Source organism: Ananas comosus, linkage group 1 (genome assembly GCF_001540865.1).
Source record: "Ananas comosus cultivar F153 linkage group 1, ASM154086v1, whole genome shotgun sequence".
NCBI classification, from domain to species: Eukaryota; Viridiplantae; Streptophyta; class Magnoliopsida; order Poales; family Bromeliaceae; genus Ananas; species Ananas comosus.
In genome coordinates, this window is record NC_033621.1 from 17737664 (window position 1) to 17749704 (window position 12041).

The following is a 12041-nucleotide window of genomic DNA, read 5'->3' on the forward strand; positions in this document are numbered from 1 at the left end:
GAAAAGCGCGAAAAGCTCGAATATATATATATATATATATATATATATATATATATATATATATATATATATATATATGAGTCCGGCTACTATACTTTTATGAGTATAGAGCCTCTTGTACTCATAAGTTTTTGCCCGTTAGATCTACCCTTTAATCATTTTCACCCGTTAGATTATACTATTCAACCAACCACCCACTCAACCCTAGGGGGCCCACTATCAACCTAACCATAACCACTTTCATCATAACCGTATATTTTTTCATCTGAACGGCTGAAAACTTATGAGTACAAAAGGTTGTATACTCATATAAGTATAGTAGCCCCAGCCTATATATATATATATATATATATATATATATATATATATATAGAACTAGGCTAATATACTATTAATAGCACCAAGTCATTGGTGCTATCAAATTTTTAGCCATTGGATTAACAGATGTGCGGTTAGGATGATGTAGGCCCCCTAGGGTTGAGTGGGTGGTTGATTGAATAGTATGATCTAACGGGTGAAAATGATCAAAAGGGTAGATCTAACGGCGGAAAACTTGGTAGCACCAAGTGCTTCGTGCTATTAATAGCATAGTAGCCGGACTCTACATGCATATATATAGAGTTGAACTAGAATACTATCGGTAGCAAACGGGCTCCGTTGCAACCCATTTATTTTCGATGATGGAGCCTCCAAATTGACGATCGGTACCGTTGAATATGATCTATACCTCTTGAAGTATCTAGAAACCAAATTTCAAATCTTTTCGATATTATTTACCTAATGATCAAAGGTTTTCAAAATTTATAATTTTAATGGTCGATATGAGGCATTTTTTCGTTTAACGGTGTAAAGATATTCAAATCAATTGAATTTTGGTTAGAAAATTCTTTAAACTATTTAGAACAAGATCTATACTCTCGATTTTAATTATAAGATTCATATTATCACTTTTTAAAGAATATTCATTTCAGCCGTTTATTTTGTGTCCACTTGATGGACAATAGAACAATATCGGAAAAGTATGAAATTTGACTTCTAGATGCTTCAAGTGATATAGATCATGTTCAACGGTGCCGATCGTCGATTTGGAGGCTCCATCATCGAAAACAAATAGGTGGCAACGGAGCCCGTTTGCTAACGATAGCATTCTAGCTCAACTATATATATATATATATATATATATATATATGAGTTGATCTAGGATACTTTTACAAGTATCATCCCCATGTTGCTATCACGTTTTTAGCCATTGGATCTACTTTTTGATTACAAATAGCCCTTGGATCAAACACTATTCCACCTACCACCACCTACCACCACCTGCCCCCATCATCTCAACCTCACATCTCTCCATCCAAGGGCTAAAAACACACAAGTATCACTTGGGTGATACTTGTAAAAGTATTCTAGCCCTACTATATATATATATATATATATAGAGAGAGAGAGAGAGAGAGAGAGAGAGAGAGAGAGAGAGAGAGAGAGTGAGGCTACTATGCTATTGGAAGCACGGAGCCTTCCGTGCTTCCACTTTGTTTTCGATGTTCGGACTTTCGAATCGTCGATCGGCTCCGTTAGACTTGATCTAGAGTATTTGGATTTTACGATATCAGTTGCCTAGTGAACGAAGGGGCTCAAAATCAACGGCTGAAAATAAAAATCTTACAAAATATAATAATATGATATTAAAATTTTAAATCAAAGATATTGATCTTGTTTTATATAGTATAAAGAATTGTCTATCAAAATTTCACATGATTTGGATATTTCTACACCGTTAAACTTGCAAACGACTAACTACGGCCATTGAAATTTGTTGATTTTGAGCCCATTCGATCACTAGGCAAATGATATCGAAAAATAATAAAATTTATTTTCTAGGTACTCCAAATACTCTAGATCAAGTTTAACGGAGCCGATCGACGATTCGAAAGTCGCAACATCGAAAACGAGCTGGAAGCACGGAAGGCTCCGTGCTTCCGATAGCATAGTAGCCTCACTATATATATATATATATAGAGTGAGGCTATCGGCACCATTGAATATGATCTAGACCATTTAAATTATCTAGAAATCAAATTTCGTGATTTTTTTGCATCACTAACTGAACGATCAAAGGGTCACAAAATCTATAATTTTAATGNTATATATATATATATATAGAGTGAGGCTATCGGCACCATTGAATATGATCTAGACCATTTAAATTATCTAGAAATCAAATTTCGTGATTTTTTTGCATCACTAACTGAACGATCAAAGGGTCACAAAATCTATAATTTTAATGGCCGATATGGTGCGTTTGCTCGTTTAACGGTATAAAAGAGTTCAAATCAACTAAATTTTTGTTAAAAAATTTTTTAAACTATTTAAAATAAGATCTAGACTCTAGATCTCAAATATAAAAATTGTATCATCACTTTTTGAAGGATATTCATTTCCAGCCATTCATTTTTCTGTTCACTTGATGCACAAGAGAACAATATCGAAAATGTGTGAAATTTGATTTCCAATAGTTTAAATAGTTTAGATCATATTTAACAGTGTCGATTATAAATTTGGATGTCTATCATCGAAAACAAATCGGTAGTAAACCGAGCCGTTTACTACCGATAGTATTCTAGCAAAACTCTCTCTCTCTCTCTCTCTCTCTCTCTCTCTCTCTCTCTCTCTATATATATATATATATATACACTATCGGAAGCATAAAGTAGTTAATGATTCCGATTTTTTAACCCTTAGATCAAAGATTCTATGGTTGGATGATAGCGGTCCCCTTAGGATTGAGTGGTCCCCATTGGTTAATAATATTAATTCAATGGTTAGAAATGATCAATAGGGTTGATCTAAGGGTTAAAAAAATATCAATTACTTTATGCTTCCAATAGCATAGTAGCTCTACTATATATATATATATATAGTCCGGCTAGGGTACTATCGATAGCACCAAGGATTTGGTGCTATTGAGTTTTCCACCGTTAGATTTAACCCTCATTATTTTTATCCGTTAGATTATACTATTCAACCAACCACTCACTCAACCCTAGGGGGCACACATCATCCTAACCACCAATTTCTCAATCTAAGGGCTAAAAAATCAATACCACCAATAATTTGGTGCTATTGATAGTATTCCAGTCTAGTTATATATATATAATCCAACTACTATCCTATTAATAGTATAGAGACCATCATATATTCGTGTTCTAATTCGTATTAAAAAAAGAAAAACATGAATGCAGATATGGTTCCATTGCATGTCCGTCCATATCCTATCCCTTATTCATCCCAAAATGAGTGTTCCACTAACAGCTCCGACAAAGTCATCGCAACAGCAATTAAGATAGCTCATCAGACCGTCATGAAAAAATTCAATTCACGAAAAAGTGAATCGCAGTATGTAAAGAAAACTCGACTCGCAAACTACACATGCTTTTTTCTATATCAACACCTCCTTAACTCGCAATTATTTTATTTAGTAGTTACCTTACTTTAATACAAGATACATAAAGAGAACAAAACTCGACTATAAAACTGAGAGACTCATAAAAAGCATACAGGAAACGATCCCTTTACAAATTAACGAAGTCTTGAGCTCCAATATAATCCTGAGACAATGCGTTACAACATCCGTCCACCAGGAAAACTACCTTCGCCACCATAAAAATTAGCAAGCCGGTCTCCGGTAGGCATTCCGTCTCCTAAATCCCCATAAAGTGGTGAAATTCCACTGGGACAAGATGGCCTCCCAATTGACAAATCCGAATAAGCTATGTTATAACCACTGGAATTAGTAACAGGAATAAGAATTCCCTGGGGATCAAACCATTGCCTGCTCATTGAAAATTCAGGTCCAGCTCCAGCAAGTAAAGAATTAGAATCAGCCACCAAACTGAGTTCGGCAATGTGAGACGCACTCCCTGAGTAGTCAGCCTTAGGAAACGAGTCGGTCGGTAATCTGAACAAACCGGCAGAACCTGCAGGAATCTTCAAGCTATCTATGGACTCAGTTCCCCTGGAAAGAGAATCTCGCACAGCCGTCGTACCCAAGATTTCTTGATTCGTCACAGGAGACTTATCTAGTTCCTCTTTTAGTGATAACTTGGCACGGTGAAGCGCTTCCAGAACACCTTCCAACCTGCTTCTTGGTGTTCCGTACAATTGTAACTGGAGATCGTTTTTTAGGTGGGTCCGGAAGCCTGACGAGCCCCAATTAGAGTTTAGGTCATTAGAATTATCAGTCGAAGGACTCCCACAATCAGAATTTTCTAAAAGCGGGCCTTGATTATGCATTCCTGCTGGGCTAGTATTGGTGGTTCCTTCTGTTAAATAAGCTGATTCGTGAAGAATAGATCCAATTTCTTTAATGGGCAACTCATTGTAAATCTTATTCAACAAATTATCCATTCCAATTGGATCAGAAGGCACACATCCATCAGAAGTTAACACAACGGCTCCACCTTGGCTTCCGATTTCTTCAGAGCTTTTGGGTGTTCCAACAGCGGAGGTGTTAGAAAAGCATTCAGCAGTGGGATCCCTCGTACTGGATAAGTTTCCGACACTCAGTTTTGCTTCTCCGTCACAAAATGATTTTTCAGCTGCAAGCTCAACAGCTGCTTCCTTGGGTTCACAATCATCGTTAGCTAGATGAGCCTGGTTCTCCAATTTAACACGATTCTGAAACTTCATATCAGAAGAATTAGCAAAGTCTGATCACTTAATTGACAAGCTAATGAAGAATGAAATGAGAAGATAGATTCGGGCAGTTGTTTTATTCTGAAAAATGATGAAAGAGCTAAGTGTCAAATGGAGAGTAACTTGTAAGTCCAAAAGTAAGAACTAAACAGACAAATCATTCTAAGAAATCAACATGAGATTCTCACAACAAAATGCGATGAGTTCCATATGTTTAAAACTGATAATAAAAATGATTCTAGTATTTATCAAATCGCAAGGAGCTTATGCATTTAGGGCTGTATGAGAAAGGAGCATACAACAGTGGAGCTTTTGTTCTCATTAAATTTCTTCTCCCATTCTCTCTGGGCATTTTCCTCTTGTTCATATTGACCAATAAGCTGAGCCTGTTGCTTTAGGACTCTCTCCATTTCTCTGTCCCTTCGATCCCTACTTGTGTAACCACCAGCATCAGTTTCTCTCTTCTGATCATCAACAGTACACAACTCAACTTTAGAAACATCCTCATAGAAGTCAGGCTGATCATCATTATAATCCAACGTGTCAAGCGGTTCCTTCGTCTTGTCTCGCTCATCATCTACTGCCGATCTGCCAATATCCAAACCATTATAAAATTAAATCCGAGAGAAGAGATATTTTACTTTTAAATTCTTTGAAAAGGATCAGGAAGGATCTTAAAGAACAGTACCCAAAATCTTTCTGCTTTATTTTGCGGCATGACATTCCCAACTGATACTTTGGAGAAGACTCAACAGTCAATATGAAACTGCTTCTTCTTTGCCTTTGCCTGAAATGCTTCGCCTGTTGCTTCTTGCGTGAATCAGGACTCCCACTACGACCTTTCCACAATAATCCCCCAACTTGAGAGGCCGAAGCTCCAAGCTCCGAGCCCGAAAGTGCATCCTCAACTTCACTTTTCCCGACTTTTGAGCCACTAGAGGTTTCATCTCCTTTAGAAGTACCTTCGCATCCTTCAACAACACTAGGGCCTACTTCTTGGTCAGAACTTGAATCAATACCCTCGGAAAGATCGCCAATCCCTTGTAATTTAAGAATAGCAAGAACCTCTGCAACCGCCTTCTCTGCTTTCTTTCTTTGAATAATCACAATTCTAAGCTGTTCTTCTAGCTCTACAACCTAAACCAACACCAGTATGCACTATAAGTAGGAAAGAGATATCAAGCGAATAAATAAGGATGGAGAGATTTACGATGAAGTTGGTCACTTACCCTTTTGGCCAATTGATCGGCTCTATCTCTAGCGGCTCGTGATACTGATCTTTCTGACAGTAATCTCACGCGAAGGAAGTCGATGGTCATTGCTGTTGAATCACCCATGAAAGTCTCTGCCAATTCAAAAGCCTCGATATCCAAATCTTCAAAATATCCTATGTCATGGAGACATCATTGAACAAGAAACATAAGAGTGAGTACACACTGATACCAGCTGCATGCATTATAAGAGCCAATAAGCTTCAAAAGTAAATTGCATGTCACAAGACATCCCTTAAATTGATCCCCAAATAGAAGCGACTGAGATTTTCCATCTTGTACGCTACTAATCATTGCAATTTCTCACCCCATTTAGAAACAGCAAAATAATAGTACATCCGTGAATAGGGGGATCTTGATCTTGATCCACATTATGCATGGATTATTATACCCATATAGCGATGTAGAACTGAAATTTCAGTAGTTCCCACTCATAGTAACAGACAATGCAAAAATCGCCGCTAAATATGAAGTTAAAATTATGGACACCCCCAAAACTATAGGCCATTTTAAAATAGGATATTGAACACTGTATTTTTTTTTTCCCCCTCAACTTTCTTTTTCTGATCCAAGTTATTTGAGTCAGTTTAGTTGAGAACTTTATTGAAAAAAAAATAAAAAATAAAAAACTCCGTCTGCGCTATCTGGAGCAGTTACAGTTAGAGTTGATGAAGCCTCTGCTTAACCAACCACAATTCAACCAACTGCAATTGCTGAAACACAAAAGAAATGAAAAAAAAAAAAAAAAAGCGGCACGCTGAAGGCCAGCAATAAAAATGATCCCAACTCAAAAAACGCCGCAAGCAAACAGATCAACATAGAAGTCCGTGTTAGCTTAGCCTAGGAGAGTAACCAAACGATTACACAGACAGAGATCCAAATGCAAGAGAAACTGGTGCGTAGATCCAGAGAGTCTCATCATACCTGGTGGGGTATGCTCTGGTCGTCCTCACAGCTCTTCCCCAATATCTCTTCCCAATCCCGGGTAGGAAGCTGAAACCCTAAAGAATAGAGGATCCACTCCCTAAATCTTCTTCTGGCTCCGCCGATTCTCTGCCGATCGCCGGAGTCGACTAGCACTCTGGGAAATGGCGAGCGGTCTCTTCAGTTCACCAGCAGCTGACGGGAAGCCCAGGGGCACGCGCGACGTCTGAGTTTACACTCCGCCTATTCCATTTCCACGGACATAGCGTAAGTGTTTTTTTTTTCTTTCTTTTTTTATTTATTCGCCCTTCGTAAGAAGGAAGTTTATGGCGTAATACTTGCATCATACAAACAATCACAAATCAATTATATTTTTTTAAAAAAATATATTTTTTTCTAATAATTGTAATGGAGTGGGTGAACTCAAAGAAACAATCTAATTGATTGGAAACACCACAAAGTAATAAAACTAATGCATTTTAGACTTTTTTCTTTGTGATGGTTGATAATTATTTAATAAGCTGTAGGCCTGACATGTGTACCCACATAGAAGGCCCTGTGTATCTAGAAGACTTTGAACAGTGATATGTCACCGATTATACTAAAGGATATTTGTGTCTTGGGTAAATATTACTAATCACATATTTAAACATCACTTATCAAGCCCGTACGGTGTTCGCCTTTCTCAGTGAAGTGACCAAGTCTTTCTTTCTGTTTGCTAGTCCTAACGTAGTTGCCCTAAGCCTAAGTATGAGAGAGAGAGAGAGAGAGAGAGAGAGAGAGTTTGAAGAACGCTATATTGTACTGTATTGTATTGTTTGAGAGTAGAAGGATTACAAATGAGTTGTTTGAGTAGTGGGGGGTGGAGGCCACAAGTACTTGTAGGCCATTCACTGCCCAGAGGACAAATAAAAAGGTGCCAAGTGGCACAAAGCTATAAACTAGAACCAGAGGCCACGAGCTCCCAAGAAATCCTATTAATTACATCTTTTAGAAACCCTAAGTTGCTGACTCTTCACTATCCGTGTCCGTAATCTCGAGATTCGTATAAATGCTTCTAGAAGATCCCAACGAAACCTTCGATAGTTATTTTCTTCGGTGTTCGAGTGATTGCAAAGGAGAAATTATGAGAAACTTCTAAATCCTTGACAACCTTCCGCACCTAATGTGCAGATGCCCTCATTGCGCGCTAGTGTGGGAATTCTTCAAATAGGGTGTAGTACACTGAACTTTAGCAAATAGCAAGGTTTCAGTGTAAGAATGGTAATTAACACTATTCTAGTTGTTTTGAGTGTTGTCGGGAGCGTAATGGCCTTTAACTTAAGTGTTCTAAGTGTTTAGATGGGTTACCGACACTAAAACTTGCAAATTCAGGTTTTGAGTGTTACCTGAGTGGGATACCGGTACCCCACAGGAGGTCCAGATTGCGTAGCTCACGGGTTTGAGAATTTGGTTCTGAGTACCGGTACAGTGTCGGTGAGTACCAATTTTGGGGCTGGGTACCGGTACTGCATTGGGCTAGTACCGGTACACTGCATTAAACCCAGTGGTTCAGCACTCGGGTTTTTGCTGTTTTGATGCCGGGTACCGATACCTCAACCTGAGTACCGGTACTCAATGCGGCAGAATGAATTGGTAAGGAGTTTTTTGGTCATTTGCAACCATGCTTATCCTTTTAAACCCCTCCCACCGCCCAGCTGGTGTTCTTTCTCATACTAGAAGCTGAGAAATAGCCAGGGTAAGGTCTCCTCTTTCTCTCTCTAAGATTCTTTCCACTTTTTGAGAAGAATTGATGGAATTGATTTCCTTTCTTTCTCCTCTTCTTATTTGCTGGTTTAAGGGCTTTGGAGGAGCTGTGGAAGGGAAGAAGGAGATTCTACAAAGGAGAGTTTCCAATCTTAGCTCAAGAGTGAGCTTGGCTTGGAGTTTTGGAAAGGTTAGCTTCTTAATAGCTACTTCATATGGTTTTGGTTAGTTTCAAGTTTAACTTGAGATAGTTCACAGCTGAGCTTTGTAGAGCTCATTTAGTGATGTTTAACCCTCTTTTAGGTTGGCTTTAAGGTGTCCAACCTGAGGTGGAGAGTGTGGATTAGAGATCCGCTTTATGTAAGGTATGATTCTACCTTTGTGTTGTGAAATCATGAAGTTTTGTAGAAGGCGTAGTAAAATCTCCTAATTAATTTGAAATGTGTTAGGAGCTGTAATATACCGAAAATTCGAAAAATAAATATCGAACTTTAGTCGAATTGACCAAAGTGCGAGGATAGTACACTTCAAAAAGTCCGAATGTGTTAAAATAACCAAAAGTGCATTGTGGGAGGTTTTCGAGAGCTAAAGAATCAAAAATCTGCAAACTGCAGTTTTTGGACTCTCCGGGACCGGTCCCTGGTGAAAGAGATCGGTCCCCAAGCGCGTGAGAAATGAGAAAGGCTGAAAATCGGCTAAGTCCTAGAAAATCAGCTCTCGAAAAATGGTCCCTGCGGGGAGAGACCGGTCCCCGAGAGATCGATCTCCCTGGGAGAGACCGGTTGCCTCGTGCGAAAGCCCCCTCTGTGCTGCGGGAGAGCTCTCTGGGACCGGTCCTAAGTCGGGGAGATCGGTCCCCAAACCCGAAAACTGCCCAGTTCTGGCAGTGTAATAAAATAAAAGTTGGGGGGTTTAAATACAAAAATGCATTATGTGTGTCACGCCCCGAGCTCCGCCTATTTGGTCGGATTCGGGCACGCCGACAGACCGCAGAACGGACAGAGCCTCCCCTGTACGTTCTAGGCGTCACAATCTATACAATGCAATACAAGAGGTTCCAAACAGGAACTGTATTCAACCACAGATTGCATAAGTATCAAAAACATAAAATGCTAACTATGCTATTACAAGCATTCATCTCAAAATTTTTACTTTTACAATATTACATAAGCCTTTAAATTATTACAACTTATACACTTTTACTATAATTTTGTTTCATTCATATTGATACGCTGAGCTTGACCTCTTCAGGGTATTGTTATCTCGGTCTCAGTGGTGGGGCGCTATCTACGGAGCTACGCCCTGTCCTCACGCCGCCGCGCCGCTCGCGTGCAACCTGTACCCCCAAAACAATACGGGGGTGAGAACTATATAAATATAGTTTCCAGTGGGTACGGCCACCCAAGAGAAGAGCTCGACCCACCAGGTCCAAAGGAGGCAACAGTAGGTTAGTTTAACAAATAGATAGATAGATATTTGACTATGCAACAAATAAAACCACACCTTGCCTCGCTGCTATGCAATATGCAATACCTGTAAATCATGTAAGTAGATTACTTGATTCTACTTTATATCATTAACCGTTCTTTACTTGTAGCCGTTCTTTTCTTTCTTAGCTATTCTCGTTCATTAGCTATTCTCTTTATTCTTTACTCTTTGTCAAATTATGCTCACTGGCGATTCTTTCCTAAGGTTATTTTACCTTAGCCATCTATGCCACTCGACTCGGTGTTGAGTCAATCATCCGCGGAGTACCGCGTCAAGTCAAGCTCGAGGTGAAGGACGTCTCACAAGCACCCCAGCCTTAAGTCCATACGACACTAGGTCCATCACAGGGAGAGGAGAACCGTCGATCCCTGTGACCCTAAATCGCTCAAACTTAACGAGCGAGGAGAACCGTCAAACCCGTTAGCTCATACCGGGAGAGGAGAACCGTCGATCCCGTTGAATCACTACCGGGAGAGGAGAACCGTCAATCCCATAGTTCCGATTCACTTGTTTCATGGCATACCGGGAGAGGAGAACCGTCGATCCTGTTAAATCACTACCGGGAGAGGAAAACCGTCGATCCCGTAGTTATGATTCTATTCTTGCCATCACACCATTTCTAGGGATTCCGGAACCCACTTTCACAACTTAAGGGTTTACTCTTTTACCCTATGTCGACGACCTTTCTAGGTCTATACTATTCACTTTATAGTGGTCCTATTGCCACTATAATTCATAACTTAGTTTACTTTTACTGAGGGTTTCTTTACATCATAACCTAGGTTCATTTACACTGGGTTTCATGTTCCTTCACCTAGATTTCGACTCTAGGTTTACTAATTCGATCTATGTTCAATGACACTAGGTTCATTTCATGTCCAACCTATGTTTAATAACACTAGGTTCATGCCACTCGATCTATACAACGTCCAACCTAGGTTTAATAACTTAGGTTTCATGCCACTCGATCTATTCATTATCCTAGTTATCCACGCCTAGGATTATAATTTGCACATTTTCATTTACTTGGTTACCGTCCAGATTTCTACTCAATTCGAGTTGTCGATTTATACCCAATTCTTAGAGATTTAACATGAGGTTCATAGTTTACATATTCTCACTTATTTTGTTACCATCGAGGTTTCTAAGCAACTAAAATTATCGACATTCATATAGCTTGAACTATAGTACATTCACTTTCATATATGTTTAGACATAGGCATTAAACTTCCACTTTTATGTGGCAACATTTATGTAGGCCTTAGCTTCTATGTTCACAATTCATATTCAGCTTACGTGCCCTTGGCATTTACAGGTTCAACATTCATATATCATGTATTTGAACATATGAATTTAGCATAACTATGCCTCTAGCTTTCACGTTCATATATCGACAATTATATGTATCTAGCATGATCTACAACATATTCATATGCCCCTAGCATATTTACCATAACCATAATGCATTCATATGTCATTAATCATATATGCCTACGCATATGCAATTAGCATTAATGTTCATATGTCGACAATCATATTCATATATGCGTCAAATGAAACCATATTTTACTTTGGCATGGAAGTGACCTAATCACTTCGGTAAAGCACAACCCACCTTTATTTGATACCGGAATGAGAGAAATCCGCTTCTCGCACTTTTCCAAGAATCGCGACCCGCGCTCCCGACAATTGTCGCCGAAAATGTCTTTTTTTGGCGATATCTTCGCGTAGGCTCGACGGATTGCCAAACCGACTTCGCCAACGCGTTTGTTTTACCTTCAATTAGGTTTGTACGCGGTCAATTTCACGTTAGGACTTCTATCCTGCAAAAGTATATTATCGAGGTCAGTTTTTATAGAAACCTGTTTCTATGAAATTTCACAATTGACATTGAGTAATTCAACTCTTTACTAGCCC

At 39.1% G+C, this 12041-nt stretch overlaps 1 protein-coding gene across 5 annotated transcripts; it reads right to left on the reverse strand.

The window, feature by feature from the left end:
* LOC109714947 lies at nt 3420–7178 on the reverse strand. 5 transcript variants are annotated; one of them, XM_020239744.1, is made up of 6 exons: nt 6891–7178; nt 5925–6679; nt 5384–5832; nt 4995–5283; nt 3834–4683; nt 3420–3750 (listed from the first exon to the last, which is right to left on the reverse strand). In XM_020239744.1, exons 2-6 carry the CDS (start codon nt 6030–6032, stop codon nt 3668–3670), a joined length of 1779 nt encoding a protein of 592 aa, XP_020095333.1. In that variant the 5' UTR covers nt 6033–6679; nt 6891–7178; the 3' UTR covers nt 3420–3667. The 5 variants fall into 5 exon arrangements, with proteins under 5 accessions (XP_020095333.1, XP_020095317.1, XP_020095325.1 ...); XM_020239728.1 differs by having other exon boundaries at nt 3434–4683; nt 5925–6082; nt 6624–6679; nt 6891–7177; XM_020239736.1 differs by having other exon boundaries at nt 3434–4677; nt 6891–7177.